Below are 16,055 nucleotides of genomic sequence, written 5' to 3' on the forward strand. Positions count from 1 at the left end.
TTTTCTATAAGTAATGCTGTCATAAGCACTCCCTGCAGGGCTGTTTACATTATTTAGAATATAAACACCAGAATGTGGATTGTAGAAGTGAATGATTAGGTTGTGAAGGGTGATGTTTCCTTAAAGGAAGTTTTGAAGAGATATGAACAGATTCCACCGGCAACCACTGATGGAGAAGAGAGCGTGATGAATGAACAGAAACGAGTGCTCTTTGAGGATAGAGCAGCATTAGTATGGCTCTTCACAGACACACACACACACACACCTCCGCCAGGTGCTGAGGCAGAGGAAGTGTAAATAGGTTGAAAACCCAGACATGCTGTTACAGCGAGAGAAAGAGAGGTCCAGTGACTTTATTGTGCGGAGGCACATCCGCAGTGACGGATGTTTCTTTTACTCGCAGTGCAGACAGAAAGGACACTTCCTCTCACGCCGGCTCTGACCTTCTGCTCTGGACGCATGGATCAATATCAGTGAAGACACTTGACGTTCCAAAGCATGAAAAATGAAAGTTGTGCAAGCGGCTGCACCACTGCTGCCTGCTCAACAATACATCTATATAACCACAAGTATATAAACACACATCCTCGCAGCACTGGGTTAAGCGGAGCTGTCACACACACACAGACACACACATACACGTAATGAAGTCCAAGGCTGCGGCCTTTCTCTGTACTGTATCTAATAATGTCTCTGTGATTGGATGGTACCACCTAGATACAGAGGTACATAAATGAATGAAAGTGGTGTAGATATATACATTTGTGGAGTATAGAGCCCTGTATGGAAGCTTATATATATATATAATGTATGGAGGATCAATAGATAGAACGATAGATCTTGAGGGTTTTATTTTTGTGTGTGTAACATTTGGAATGTGCTTGAGCAGAATTGCAGAATCGAAGCATCTCTGGAGGAGACAGATCTGGCCTTCGACCGGGTCAAGGCAGCCCGTTTAAATATATCCACAAAGTAAAACACCATACAGCTACCCTAGCGAGTGGCCTGTTTTTCACATTAGAATGTGTGTGTGTGTGTGTGTGAGGAGAAAAAAAAGAAAACATTACCTGGAATCTGCGCATGTCCCGTGGGTTTCCTGCATTCTTCAGGCAGTTCTGATTACACTTGAGGAAGAATTTCAAAAAGAACCTGCAAGAGAACACAAAGAGAGGGAAAACTCCACGTTAGACGATCAATCCAGCGCAAAACCTGCACGGAAAACAAATCGATAGCACAAAATACAACCGTAGACTTCGAATCCGGGACGTCCACGCACAACACGACTGGCACAAAAGCGCGATCAAACCGACAGCTGGATTCACCTTGTTTCTAGATAATTCCCCTCAGAGTATAATGATCATTAGTGTTTTGTTCCTCACCCTCCCACGACCTCCCTGTCTCTCTGTTTATCTGTTTTTCAGTCTGTCCGTGTGGCTGACGCATCCAAATCCCACAGTTCCCCACAGAACCCATCTGCCCGTCACTGACAGGAAGTCAGTTAATATTCCGCCCCCCTCTTTCCTCCCCTGCTCTACCCTGTAATTAAGGCTTAACGTGCTCAATGGGGAGGTAAACCAGCACACCTGAGCCCTGCTCATCACAGACGAGGACCGGCGAACGGGGTAGGAGACCTAACGAGGTGAGAGCGGCCCGCAAACTTACAGTCCTGTTAGACAATTAGACACACCCCGCCACCGGGACAACAGCACCCGCTAATTATTGCGCAAATTACTAACTGCATAATCTGTTCGGCAAATGTCATGTGCGAGCGAGAGGCAAAGAAGGTCCCATCAGACGGGCCCTCGCACACCCGCACCTCAACAACTAAAACCTGGTGTTTTTAAGAGACCCTTCAAGAGTCCTTCAAGAGAGGTGTTGAGAAGGAAGACGGATAAGAGGGGCTTAAGGGAAGAGGAAGTTGAAGGCTCGTACAGCTGGTGCCACACTCCTCGTATCACAGGAAGTGATTCGTTTAAGAGGAAGACCACTTGTAGAAGAAAAAATGTATGGAGAAATAGCAATGGAAGTCAACGGATGGAGAGATTTTGTCTGACCTATTGTAAAAATAGGGCCTGTGGTTTCTCCAGTAATATCCAGCAAGTGGGAAATTTGTCTTTGTATATGGATGCCCATGTCCACCAATATTTACTTCAGCCCTCCAACCTTTGAAGGGCCCGGACGTTATGTCGTAAAGGTCCCTCGTTCTCTCGCTTTCGCGCATGCTACCATGTCATGCATTGTAGATTGTGTTCAGTGTTGAGTTAACACATGTATTTCACTAGGTAAACAGTGTGTGTATGCAGGATGAAGTCTCTCATTCGGACTCTCCGATGGGACCCCGAGCCAAGCAATATATCACTGTGTGAAATGACATCTGCAACCCTGAACACCCTCCACTTCCAATTCTCATTTATATACAGTCACCCTTTCCTCCCGACAGAGAGGGAATGTTTAGGATTGAGACAGATTGAGGAAAAGTAGAAGAAAGGCGAGGCAAGGGCCCCGAAGGTGGCCTTGGTAGTTTCAGAAAATTTTTAGTGACTGGCGTCAATAAAAAGCGAATTTCAGCATCGCTGGGGTGGGCGTAAAGAAAGATGGCAGTCATAACAGCCAGAAGAGGCCAGAAACATTAGAGCATTAGCTTTAATTGTGTACAGTGTGTGTATGGTAGTTGTTGGACAGGCCATTATCAGAATGAGTATTACGAGCTGTAATTCGCGGCCCCTGTCTTTATTTCCCTGTAGAGCTGTAATGTTTCACAGCAGGTATCGGAGTAAATCAAGCCTGAAATATAGCCTTTATTTACCCCTCTCATTCGCTATCTCTCTCTCTCACTTGTTTTTTCCTACTCTATAGCCGCAAACAAATGGCTTCACACACACATATACACAGGTGGACACACTTGTGCTAACTCAAAGATTATTGCAAAGCACCCATTCAGAGGTTTGAAAGTGAGATGGACTACATCAATTTCAATAGATGCAGCAAAAACATGAAAACTATTACACCTGGATAAGTACGCTTGTAATGTTGGGGCTAAATAAAATAGAAATAGAAATATATTAGAAATTTTAGAAAAATAGAAAACAAGTACATATTTAAGTTGTTTTTAAATATTTTACAGTAAATTAGAGCAAGTGTTTCGAAAGGAAAAGACTATTGTTAAGCGCACGTCTAATAATATTTTAAGACAAGTCTTATCTCACTCAATTTTGGGGTTTTTTTTCAAGTGATTCATTATTGTGGGAATGTTTATAAAAAAATCTGTAAAAAAAAAAATACTATGATAATAAAAAATGCTATATACATGCTCAGCTGGTGCTTGTGTGAGCTGCAGGTTTGAGTCATTCTCTCATTTTATATATATATATATATAAGTTGACTCCCACCTCTATGTAAATATAAAGTTTTTTCACACATTTAGTTTTGAAATTTTAAGTCCAATCACTTCGAAAAGTCACAGCTCAGCTCAGGACGTATTGCCAAAGTTTAATACTAGGGTTAGAGCTTATTCTAATCCACTACTATAACCAAACACATTTACAATTAATGTCAAAGAAAATCATTAAATGAATTATAGATGAAATGCCAGGGTATTATCACCAACAGGCTAATGCGTAAAAGTGTTGAAAAACACACTCTCTCATTAAAACCCTGTTCAGTAGCGGTGCGTGTTCGCTCGGGGGTCTGTTTACCTCCGAGTTTGATTAAGTGAATTTCCACCGCTTTCTGAACACAATGATATTCAGCTGCTGTCCACAACAGCGGCGTAATTTCGTCTGAATTAGAGCCGTTTCACTTCTGCATGGGGATTGAGTAAATTAGTCCTTTGTGAAAAGGCAAGCAATTACGGCCACACGGTTCTCTCTCCCTTTTGCTCTCTCTAAATGGCTCCAGAACTTTGCGGTGATGTTCGCGACCGTCGGAAATAAAGGCGGCAGTTAAATAGTCATTTAATGGAATATCAAGGAGAAGGCAGCATTAGATGCTGGCAACGGAGAGCAAGGAACGGAAGGGGAAAAAATGAACTGCAATTATGTTTGATTAAAGCTATCCTTCTCAATAATCAGCATTTGTGACAGGACACAGGACTCTGGTGGCCTATGGATGCCACGGAGATGTTGAGCAATATTAAGGCCAATAAAGGGATATTAGCATAGCTAATTATGGAAGAGCTGTAGCAGCGAAAGGGGGCCTCTGTGTATTGTAACGCGCAAAATAATTGGCCGAGGCAGTTATCAATTACACAAGACACGAATTTGGTTTGTCAGAGAGAAAAAAAGCAAAGCAGACGTGTTTAATTTCACATCAGAGACCTTCTTCCCTCGCTTTTGTTCTTCACCGGAGGCGTTCGACTTCTAGCTTCCACTGCAACTTGTCGACAAATCTGTGATAAAATGATCTGGCCGGCCGGCGCGGAGTAATTAATACAACCTGTCCTTCACCGCTCTTTCTCTTTCTGACCAGAGGGGCCGAATGCTTATGATGGTGGCGGTCGAGAGAGAGAGAGAGAGAGAGAGAGAAGACGGGGGGCTTGTCGTTTGAAAGGACTTTGGCTTCACAGGCTGAGGTAATTGAGAGGAAAAAAGGGGTACGTTTCAAGCACATCAGCTCAATAACAGCCCTTAGCTCTTATCTTAACCCAAACCATCATTGGATCGTTTTCCTGCCCTCATTCAAAGGAGAAGTCCCCCTCCCGTCCTCTCCTTCACACTAATCCCACTTCATTCAGCACAAAAGACGCAAAAACAAATAAATGCAGGGGGCGATGCTTCTGTCCCATAACCCCCGTCATAATTGCCGGTAAGGTTACTCTTTCCGAGCCGCCATCATCTTGATCTCTCAAACTCAGTGTGTTTTACATCAGTAAAAGCAGTGGGAGGTTAACTGCAGATGACAGCTATGGCAAAAATCAATCGATTTAAAAATCGGAGGAAAATTTTTACAGCTCTTTCATAGGTCAGAGATGTTGTTTAAGTATCAATTTTATCTCGGAAGTGTCTCCTAAAGCACTGTAGAAATATAAACGTGACAATTGTTGACATAAAATAAGAAGACACGGCTACACTGGAAACAAAAAAATGGTGAAGGATTTACTTTGCAACCATTTTTACTAGGAAACTGCTAGAAAGAAAATACAACTTGAATTACACGTGACGTTTTAAAGTGTTTTCTTGTAAATCATACTCTAATAATAACTTTGAAAGATCGCTTTTTACAGTGTATAAAACTAATGTGCATCGCATAACTGATCGTTTTGCTCTTCATTTAACCTCAGTGCTGTCTAGGAGATATTAAAGAGATCTATATTCAATCGGATATATGGGACAAAAGTGAAATCTAGCAAGCTTTAATATCACACAAACACAATACAATCATTTATGGAGTCTTCCAAATATTTGGCAGCCCCTTAAATGATGGTATTGTGTTTGTTTTGTTGTCGAATGTTGTTGTATTAAGACAAAAGAGGGGGAAAACCTGCAACTGCTTTTCTTCCTGTCGTCCCAAGACAGATGAGGGGATGTAAAGAGAGGTAAAGAAATACAATGGCAGATGGGAGTGTGTGTGTGTGTGTGTGTGTGTGTGTGTGTGTGTGAGCGGTCAGTGTGGACACTAATTGCTGCTCAGGCGTTAATGGTTAGGGCACAGCTGTGTGACTCTGCTGAGTATTGATCACGAAGCAACTTTAGCTGATCAGACCCCTGCCAGCCAGACAATACAGAACACACACACACACACTTACACGAGTACATTCTGCTGATTTCAGGTCCAGAAGCTGAGACGGTACACAGGTCAATACAGATCACATTTCCAAAATGCACAAGCTCCCTGTGTCAGCTCTGGCTTCTGATTGGCTGACAGGCCTGATTGCATCTGATTGGTTCCTGGGTGCACTTGCATCTCATTCGACAGAGAGACGTTTTTAAAAACCCATAACACCAAGTATTGAACTTTGGTGAGTAACTCGTCTACACCGTTTCTGCTGAGCTATTTCTTTTCTAAGCATTCAGAATTAAACTCTGCACTTGGCAGGCAATAAAACAGGCATACAAAAACCCCACAGAGTTACACTTAAGGAAGAACCTGAGGAGCCCAAAATATCATAGAGACTTGAAACCAGCCCGTTTTAACCACTTAGCAACCACAGACAAGCACTATTGAACTCCCTTTTGGATCTTTTCTGAAGGTTTAAACAGGTTTAAATATGTTCAAATCAGCATTCAAGCACCAATAACCGCACTTGCTTAATTGTCTGATCACGAAGGAAGTGACCCGAACATGTGAAAGAAATACATAATGTTGTATGTTTGAACATATCTGAGCATCTGCCCAAACATATTTATGCCAGAAGTGTTTTAGACACGTGTTCCTGTCTTGTGTGTGTGTGTGTGTGTGTGTGTGTGTGTGTGTGTGTGTGTGTGTGTGTGTGTGTGTGTGTGTGTGTGTGTGTGTGTGTGTGTGTGTGTGTGTGTGTGTGTGTGTGTGTGTGTGTGTGTGTGTGTGTGTGTGTGTGTGTGTGTGTGTGTGTGTGTGTGTCTTCCTGTCGTGTGTGTGTGTGTGTGTGTTTTCTCCCTCAGGCAGACTGCTGTACCAGACCCAGACTGGTGTGCACATTCTCTCCTCCTTTCTATCTCACTCTCTCTCTTCGTCCTCTCCTCCATAGTTTTTTTCCTAATGTGTAACATGCCTCTGACATTATTTCCCCAACAGATCACTGCTTCTGTCAATCACAGCATTTTGTCTTAGACTGGGGCCTCATTAAACACACACACTCTCTCTGTCGCCCTCCTCCATCCACCCTCCTTTACCATTCCCTCTCTTTCCCCCTTCTACCACTTTTTTCTGGTTTAGGTGTAGTGAAGGATCTTGAGGAGGTTCCCTGTTGCAAATCGGGCCTCTTTTCCACGACAGGGTGTTATGCAAGATAATAAACACATCAAATAAGTTGTAAAAAGACAAATAAAAAAATGTAATTTAATCATAATTTAATACTATTAGAATATAATTGTTATTAGTAAAAATTTGATTGACAAACATCACATATGAAATGATTGCCATTTGAATTTTATTCATTAAAAATAAAAATTTAGACAAATACAAAACTTGATTTTTCACATTAAAATAAACAAAACGTCCCTCCAGCTGTTTTTAGCTATAGATAAACATTTTTAATTAATAATTGAATAATAAATTATAATTAAATAATAATATTATTATTTATTGTTGTTGTCGTTATTATTATTAATAATTTATATTATTAATATCATTATATATTATAATATAAATATATTATTATTATTATTAATATTCAAAACATCACATATATTAAATTATTTATATGAATTTTATTCAATAAATATTAAAATATATATAAAAAAGAAAAGCTGCATGTGTTAAGGACTCATAAAACATGTTCTAAAACTCATTAGACACATAAACAAAAAAATGCCAGTCGGTTATGTAGTGAAATAGTAAATGACGTCATTTTTCTGCACTTGAGTCAATGGAATTGTAGGCCGGTTCTGAAACCGCTCTGCAAATCCCCCGGCCCGAGAACCAGCCCTGTTTCTGTGGAAAAGGGGTAGTAGGCTATGCATGTTTTACCTCTCTTGCTCTTTCCATCCCCACGCTCAGCTCTTTGATGTTGGGAATGCGGGCTCAAGTTTCCCCGGGAGGAGGTGACGGGCGGAAAAGGAGTGGGGGGTGGGGGGCGTCGGTGGTGGGTTTCAATCCTGCTTCTGATTGGCTGAAAGACTGGCCACACATGGCCAAGGATGCTGTTGTCTTTACCTGACCTAATCCTCACTTGCTGATGGATATGTGATCGCTATTTTGTTTGTCTCTTTGTTTGTTGTGTCTCTATTCTACTCCAGACATCTCCTTGTGTGTTCATTACCCTCTCTCTTTCTCTCTCTCTCTCTCTCTCTCTCTCTCTCTCTCTCTCTCTCTCTCTCTCTCTCTCTCTCTCTCTCTCTCTCTCTCTCTCTCTCTCTCTCTCTCTCTCTCTCTCTCTCTCTCTCTCTCTCTCCTTCCCCATCTAAAATTCATACATTCCCACATTCTTTCAAGACAGCCCTAATTAGGAACTGTCATCTTTGCCGATTTTAATTATTAATTAAAAACAGGAAGGAGAGAGTGAAAAAAGCACATTTCAAATCAGGCCATGAAGGAACACACACATACGCGCGCGCGCACACACACGTACACGGCTTGCCTGATGTCTGAAGGCTGTGGTCTCAGTGATGCTGATTAAAAACGTATTAAAACATTATAAATGATTAATGTGTATCCAGTTCTGAGTGGCAGTTATTGGTTTTAACACAGGTAATGCAGCCTAATGACACGGGCACATGTGGACCCTTCGTCCATGTCATTATTCCTGCATGTCAACAACCACACACAGAGAGAGAGAGGGGACAGGCCGTTACATCAGAGCGTTTTCAAGTCATCCATCAGCTCGCCGTAGCCCAGTCAGAGACGCTGAGAGAGCAGAGGTGATGTTACGGGCCCCCAGACAGGCGGCGGGTGATCCGCGCTAATAGATTTCCATAATGGACATGAGCAGAGGATGTGCAGGTCACTTTGCAGAAGCTTCGCTTTTTAGAGCCTGAAAAACTGACCAGATACCAAAATAATGTGAAAAGTTTGGAGGGAGTTCAAAGATAATGGCAACATCAGAAATGAGAGCTCTTTAATCTCAACTGATTGAATGGAGTGAATTAAGACCTATGAAATGTATATCTCATAAATGTCTCCTCTATAGTTTTGAATCTCAACACTCATAATGTGCTCATATTTACTATATTCCCAACCTATAGGAAAGTTTTATTGATCATTGATTGCTCTTTCATTGCTCAGGGTACTTAATAGAGTTTCTGCTATTGGAGAAATACAATTAGTTGTACGGGAAATCTGAGCACAGTTTGAAACATCGTTGAGATCTCTTCATAAACTCAACCTGTGTGAGCTTACTAATATAGTGCTCATATTTACTAAATGACCAAGCTAGAAGAAAGCTGTATTGTTCACTGGCTGCTCTTTCATTGCTCGGGAAACTTAATGGAATTTCAATGATGCATCAACTTTGTTTCTGCTAAAACTTTTGGGAGAAATAAAACACACGTTGATTTGTAAATCTGAGCACAGTTTGAGACACTGTTGAGATCTCTTCTTAAACTCTATTCTTATGTGAGATTAATAGGGTCTTTTTCCCCCCAGCTAGAAAAGAGCGACTTCTGAGCAATAAAAACCTCAAAAGAGAAGAGTGAATAGAGGGGTTGTTCCGAACAACGTGCATCATTTTATTCCTGATGCATAATATATGTTTCTAAAGTGATCAAGAGTGTGAGGTGTAGTTACCATGCGTGAAAAAGACAACGACAGACCGGGAAGGATGAGGGTAAAGGTGCATTAGTGCTACCCAATGCACTGATCGCCGAAAGCCAGGGGTCAGTCATTAGGAGACAGTAGGGCGAACGCAAAAGCTAAAACAACAGAGCGGGTGAAATGAAATGACAAATGAAGAGAAGCTGGATTAGATGGCGTGTCGTCCAGAAATGACGTGAGTGCCATATTTGTGAAACAATAATGCGGCTGGCAGCACGGATCCTTGTTCCTGATTCATCTACGGCCGTATGGCGTAGCTTTGTCAGTCTGCGCGTGGTATAAATTATTCAGTCTGAGAGATGGCAATTACAGAACCCTGCACAACCAAAATGAATATTTTATAAGGACTAAAACTGCACCGGAATGAATCATAGACACACACGTACACACACAGACACACACTGAGAGTGTGTTTGTACATGGCAGGACCAGAGGCCTTTGGTGCTTTCATATTGTTGACTGAAATCCAGAGAATTCTAATAAGCAAATATATTAGAGGTTTACATTGTCACCGTTTTGCCGGCCGTGCCTGTGGACAGATCCCTGGAAAAAGGGATTCCGACTGGGAAACTCGTAAATGCGCAATCTGAAAGGGGATGCCGTTTCTTTTAATTCAAAATGCATGGTGATTAAAGCAGCATTAAAAATCAAAGCAGAAGAGTCTTTCGCAACATATTTTAGTAATCTCAGCGAGAGAAAAAAATAAAAAAACCAGAGGGAGACTTGATTTCATCAATCAGGACCTGATTGGATTGTGAAAAAGAGCAGATTTATGACGACGTCACCCCGAAAGCAAAGTCCTTCGTGTTTTGAATGAAATTTTAATGAACAATGCGAAATAAGAGTGCGTTTAGAAAACAATAGTTGATTTCATGCTGATGTATTTTAATATCCACAGTGCTTTAAATGCAGAGAAACTCTGTCTTGTTTTGACCCCTGTGAATGCACTCTAAGTCTCTTGCCAACTAGAAAGAGAGCAAGTGAGCGAGAAAGATGGCAAAGAGGTAAAAAAAAACATAATAATAAAGACTGAGAGAAAGAGAGAAACACACTGAAAGGCTAATGGAGGCGGATTATACTGCCAGCCTACCCGAAGCATCGTCTGATAAAGGTTTTGTCTGTTGAGTTTCCTGCAAAGTCCAGCTTTATAATGCTGAAACAAAAAATAACATTGTTCTTTAGGCTTGCAGGAGCAAAGCAACCTGCTTGAATGGGTATTGTGTGAACAGAGGCAGTGATACCTAAAGCCTTTGTACAGCAGAGGCAGGTCAGGCCTATGACATCAGCGCGACACAAGCAGGGCTCTGTGCGGCCCGCTCCAGCAGGAGCTCAGCATGGTGGGAAAATACGTCAGGAGAAAGCTTTTTTTATCTGAGCACTCTCTCTCTCACACACACACACACATTCATGATGATGGGACACACACAGAGAGGACAACACATATGGGTGCTTTTTTTAAATCACACTCAAAATTTGAAGGCTCAGATGTAGCTTTTTTATATCAACTTTGTCTCTCCTGAAATTGTGAAAAGCTTGAATTTATACTGAATTCTTTTTTGAGTGCAAACCCGAGTGCAATTTGAAACATCGCTGAGATCTCTTCTGAAACTCTAACGTTTTTCCTCGGGATAAAAATATGTATTTCTTCTCCATTTGATCTCATTACTGTCTAGGAGAAACGACACCAATGTCAAATGTATTGGGGTTTTTTGGGGAACTCCATGAAATATCAACTTTGTCTCTCCTCCATGAGAAGTAAACAATGACGGAAGATTGTGGATAAAAGTGAGTGCGAACCTGAGCACGGTTTGAGACGTTGCTGAGTATTTCTCAGGAAAAAAAGTCTTCTGTATTTCCTCTCCATATGATCTCATTAAGAAATACAATTGATTTATTGGAGATTTGTGATTTTTCTCTCATAGGTGACCCAAATTCAATTCTGTTGCTCTTTCTTTGCTCACCGAACTTAATGGAGTTCTCAGTTATGGATCATATTAGCATCAGCTTTGTCTTAGATGTGTCTCCTAATAAAATACACGACATCAATTTAAAACGCAGTCTGAGACACTCTTCCGAAACTTAGAGAAAAGTCTCCATTTGCTCTCACTTGGAGAAATAATCAAGACTTTAAAGAGATGCTTTTTTCTTCTCCATGTGCTCTTTAAGCAGCAACAGATGAAGTACGAGTTCTGCGACGAAGCGGCGAGATGACAGAATCCGACTCGTACGCATTAAAAGCGAACGGGAGGGAGAGGGAATGACAAAGTGCTCGCAGCGCAGCGGGATAAATGGTCTGAAGTGGAGTGAAATATAGACAGGAAAGGAAGCGGAGAAGGAGACATGCATTCCAAAGCTGCTGTCCCTCTGATGGCTGTTACCCAGATAACTGACACCGCTGCTTTTGCCTGTCTGCGCGGGACACATGGGCTTTCAAACAGGGTTATAGGCAAATAATAAGGATGCTCTCGCTTACAGGACTGACATGCAAGCATCCTTTACAACAGAAAAAAAAACAAGACGGGTGGGGGGGGAAAACGCTTCTCTCCATGGAGAAAACAGCGAGTTGTCAGGTTGATTTTGTAGAGCAGTGGTTGAGGCAAGAGCCGACAGCGTTGGCCTCTGTCTTTTCTGTCGCAGGTACACAAATGTGTCAGCATACATGGAGATGCGGCTCCTTCAGGGGCCGCCACACGCTCGCTGGGGTTTGGGGGTGATGAGGTGGAGGGTTATTAAAGGATCTCATAGCTCTTTCAGCTTATTAGAATGACAAGCCGCATGGAGAAATGGTTTCTAAACCGCCGCGTGCCACTAGGGGGCTTTCAGCTCAACAGGACAGGACACACAAACAGATCCCATCATTTCTGAATGATAAATGGAAATATGATTCCAAACTGGGTGGTGCAATAGTGAAAATGTGCCAAGCGATTTATATGCCATTTATATTATTTACTATAGTGTACTCTGTTACAACATGCGGTCACGGTGACTTTGAATGGAGCTCAAATAATAATACTTTATATATCAGTCTTTTGTTTTACTTTTGATGTAATATGTATAACTTGTTATGAATGATTTTAGGTTTTGGTGTGCATGCATCAAACTGTAAATAGAGAAAATTATTAAATGAAGTACATTTCATTTGTAAAATGTTTTGTCACTCGATTATCAAAATAAAGATCATTACATTGCAATTGTTATATAAAATGCATGTGCATATATTTATGTGGAACTTATCTGTGTGTGTGTGTTTATTTATATTATTTATGGGGACATACATTTGTGTAATGACAGCTATTACACTAGTATTACAACGTAAATGTGGTTTATGTTCTCGTAATTAAAATAGCTTAAAAAACATACTAAACATTGTATAAAGTTTTATGTGTTGGGTAGGTGTAGGGGGAATGAATATACAGTTTATACAGTATAAAAACCATTACGCCAATGGAATGTCCTCATAATGATGAGGTGCGTGTGTAAATATTACTATGTTATAATAAATATTATATATTCCTGTCATTCTGCTATTCTCACTATTCCATACTATTTAATATAAAACTACTGTTGAGCAATATTATAAACACCCCACGTACATGTTGAGGTCAAAGGGCACGGTTGATTTAAACCTTGCCTTTCTCTTCTCATTTTAAGATCTATTTGCAGACATTATACCCTGCTGGCCTGATTATCTGAAGTCAATCAGGAGCCCTAATCACACAGAACGACTCCCTCACATCTATCAGAGGAGCCGGCGAAGAAGAAGAAGAAAAAAAGCGAAATCTTGTTACCTATGTACAATAGCGGCGCTCAGGCCTGGGAAGGCCGGGCCCTCCCTAGAGGAAACGGCCCCATTAATTGCCGCTGTAAGTGTGGATCCAGCACAGGGTGGGATTCAATACAGAGCCGTTTATCCTGGAACCCGCTGTCACGGCGCCGGGTCACGATCCCAAACCGTCCCGTCGAAATCACCAAGGAGAAGCGATAATGAAAATTTCTTCATGTATAAAATTCTTAATCAAAATGCTGTCGGTGTCATCTACCGGCAGCACTCACGACTTAAATTAATATGCAACAGAACCTTTGGCAAAATTAACATTCCCTCTTTTGACATGCGATTCCCAACCCCAGCCTAGATGAAGGGATGAAAGGAAGAAAGACTCAAGGAAAGTGTCAAAATCACCACTGGGAGAAACAAACGGAAGATAAATAAAAGAAACCCTAACAAGCTTGCAATTGGGCTTCACAATTGAATATCTTTTCACTTATTGACTTTAAAACAACAACAAGAAAAAAAAGAAAAAAAATCCAATTATTGGGCAATTTTTCACTGTGTTTATGGTGTGGATTTGTTGATGTAATGCTTCCTGTATCTGTCCCAGGCGGATATTAGCGAACTCGCCCTCTGAGAAACAACAGTTTCAGCAAAACACCACCGAGTAATGCAGATATTCACACTTTTAATGACCTCAGGGAACACATCTAGTGTACGAACCCAAGCGCAGACTCGTAGACTCGTATCTAACTTCCCTCCGCTGCTGACACGGCTGCATCACGCAAATAAAACCCACGTTTGATAAACAAGAGCTCTGCTATGAAATGCAATAATGCTACAAGGGACACGCCACCGAAGCGACGCCTGGGGGACTGTCGAAGTCTCTCCTCAACTTTTCATTTAACAATTGGACCGTTCCAGTGAGCGAGTCTATCTGAATGCGCTAGCATGTACTTAGCACACACCGGCTCGGGCGGTTATCTGGAAATGTGTTCAAATTGGCCACTTTCTTCGCGGAACGTCACAGCCCTCATTGATTTCACCGAGCTTCGACGACGGCCCCAACAGACCCAACATCAGCTTTTCTTGTGCGAGCAGGAGAACTCTCAATTTACCCAGAGACAGGTCTCAGACTACGGCGACAGGTCCCATCTGCATGCTCACAGATTAAACATTCAATTTGTTCCCCGATAGGCCACGAGTCCCACCACTTACCATACAAATGGAAAAAAAAGAAAAAGAAAAAAGACGTCAGACTTGCGTCTCCGCCTCCATCCCGGCATCACAATACCCTTCTATTGATGCAATATTTACTTCAGGGGAATTGCGACACGTGGTGTATTTATCTTCATGAAAAATGAGCATCTGAAATTGAAATCACCTTTTGAATGGGGCGCGGATACAGCCCGCCGCTAATATGCTTCATGAACTATAAAATTTAGTCACACGGTACGGCTGTATTACTGCCGAGGGTTAAGCGCACGCTCGCGCGCGCACACACACATCAGGCAAATTTTCCCCCGTGTTAAGCTGCCGCGAGCTCCGGCAGTTGATTCAGTGTGATAGTCATTACGCTTACATGACGGTACAAGTCAGCCCTGTCAGATTTATGCCCCTCTCCTCCGTTTCTGCTTTAATCTCACCCTCAATAAGCTATTTGCACTTGCTGCCTCACGCAGGCAAATTGAAATAGGGTGCAAATTTGCAGGCCTTAAATCTGAACAAGTACAGACACATATTTTTCACCTGCCTCCCCTCATTTTCTCACAAGTAAACACAATACGTGTCCTCCGTCATGCATTTATGCCTTGGAAAAGATTTGTCTTTCTTCTTCTCGTTCTCGCTCTCTCACTTTCTCTTCACCTTCGCTGCGAGAAAATAATACGCTGCTAAACAGCTGTCGGCTAAATCCATGAATGCTTGCGTAACTCGACAGAAAACAACATTTCCTCTTTAAAAATAAATAAATAAATATCATAAATCTCGCTGATTGGAATTTGCATGGCAATTATGCTTTCTAAAACACTTAGTGCAATGTAGCGTGAATCCCCTCTTAAAGAAATTAGGGTGATGATGGTGCCACTTTCGGAAGTGAAATACAAAACAGGTGTTATGAATGAGAGCGCAGGTATATTTCCCCAAACGCTTGGTGACATTTAGCGGACGGGAACGTTCACGTGAGAACCGGTCTACAGCGGGGTCTAAAAGTCACCCAGGCCTTTAAGATCTAAGGTGGGCCGAGGGATTCTCAAGGTGGGCCCAAGTGCCATTTGAAACAAGGAAAAAGTGTTTTTTAAGCAGGTAGAAAATGCATACTGTCAAAGTTTTCACTCATATTGCAATTCTTAGAATGAATCAGGCTAAAAATGCACAGTAAAAATGGCCTCAAAATGCTGTATTACATTAGAAAATAATGCAACATAGAGTCAAAGTAGTTTTTAACCCCACACAAAATATGCCTAAAAATGCCGTCTTGATTGCATGCTGTCAATAAGGGATAAAAACGTTTCACTCCAATTGCAACAGGCTAAATATTCACAGTACAATCATGCATCAAACTGCTGTAAATAACATGCAAAATAGAAGCATTTTTCCTAGTACTTTCAGGCTTTTGCACCCCACCGCAAATCTAAACTGCACTTGAGCGAGTGGATATAGATGTAGAGGCTAGACTGGCTGATGTGGTGATGGTACAGATATATGGGGCCCAGACTTTGGCCTTTGACAGCGGTAAAGCAGGAAGTCGGCGCAGGGTGAGTCTGATCTGTGACCTTCGACCTCTGCAGCTGTTCCACGGAGTGATTTATCTTAATACGCATCCGTCTCTCAGTCAAGTACACCCTGACCCAGGGCTGCTCCGTGCCACCACAAAACACTTATTTCATAAGACTGACAG

General features: G+C 41.7%; 1 protein-coding gene across 15 annotated transcripts in view; it reads right to left on the reverse strand.

Annotated features, from left to right (window-relative positions):
- Positions 1-16,055, reverse strand: part of ebf3a (EBF transcription factor 3a) — a 95,189-nt gene that overhangs the window by 37,080 nt on the left and 42,054 nt on the right. For all 15 annotated transcript variants that reach the window (XM_056258090.1, XM_056258085.1, XM_056258083.1 and 12 more), the window contains exon 7: positions 1,068-1,149. In XM_056258090.1, coding sequence (XP_056114065.1) covers positions 1,068-1,149 — 82 coding nt within the window. The remainder of the gene's footprint in view (positions 1-1,067; positions 1,150-16,055) is intronic.

The sequence above is a fragment of the Rhinichthys klamathensis genome, unplaced genomic scaffold, assembly GCF_029890125.1.
Source record: "Rhinichthys klamathensis goyatoka isolate OS25496 unplaced genomic scaffold, OSU_Roscu_1.1 h1tg000148l_1, whole genome shotgun sequence".
NCBI classification, from domain to species: Eukaryota; Metazoa; Chordata; class Actinopteri; order Cypriniformes; family Leuciscidae; genus Rhinichthys; species Rhinichthys klamathensis.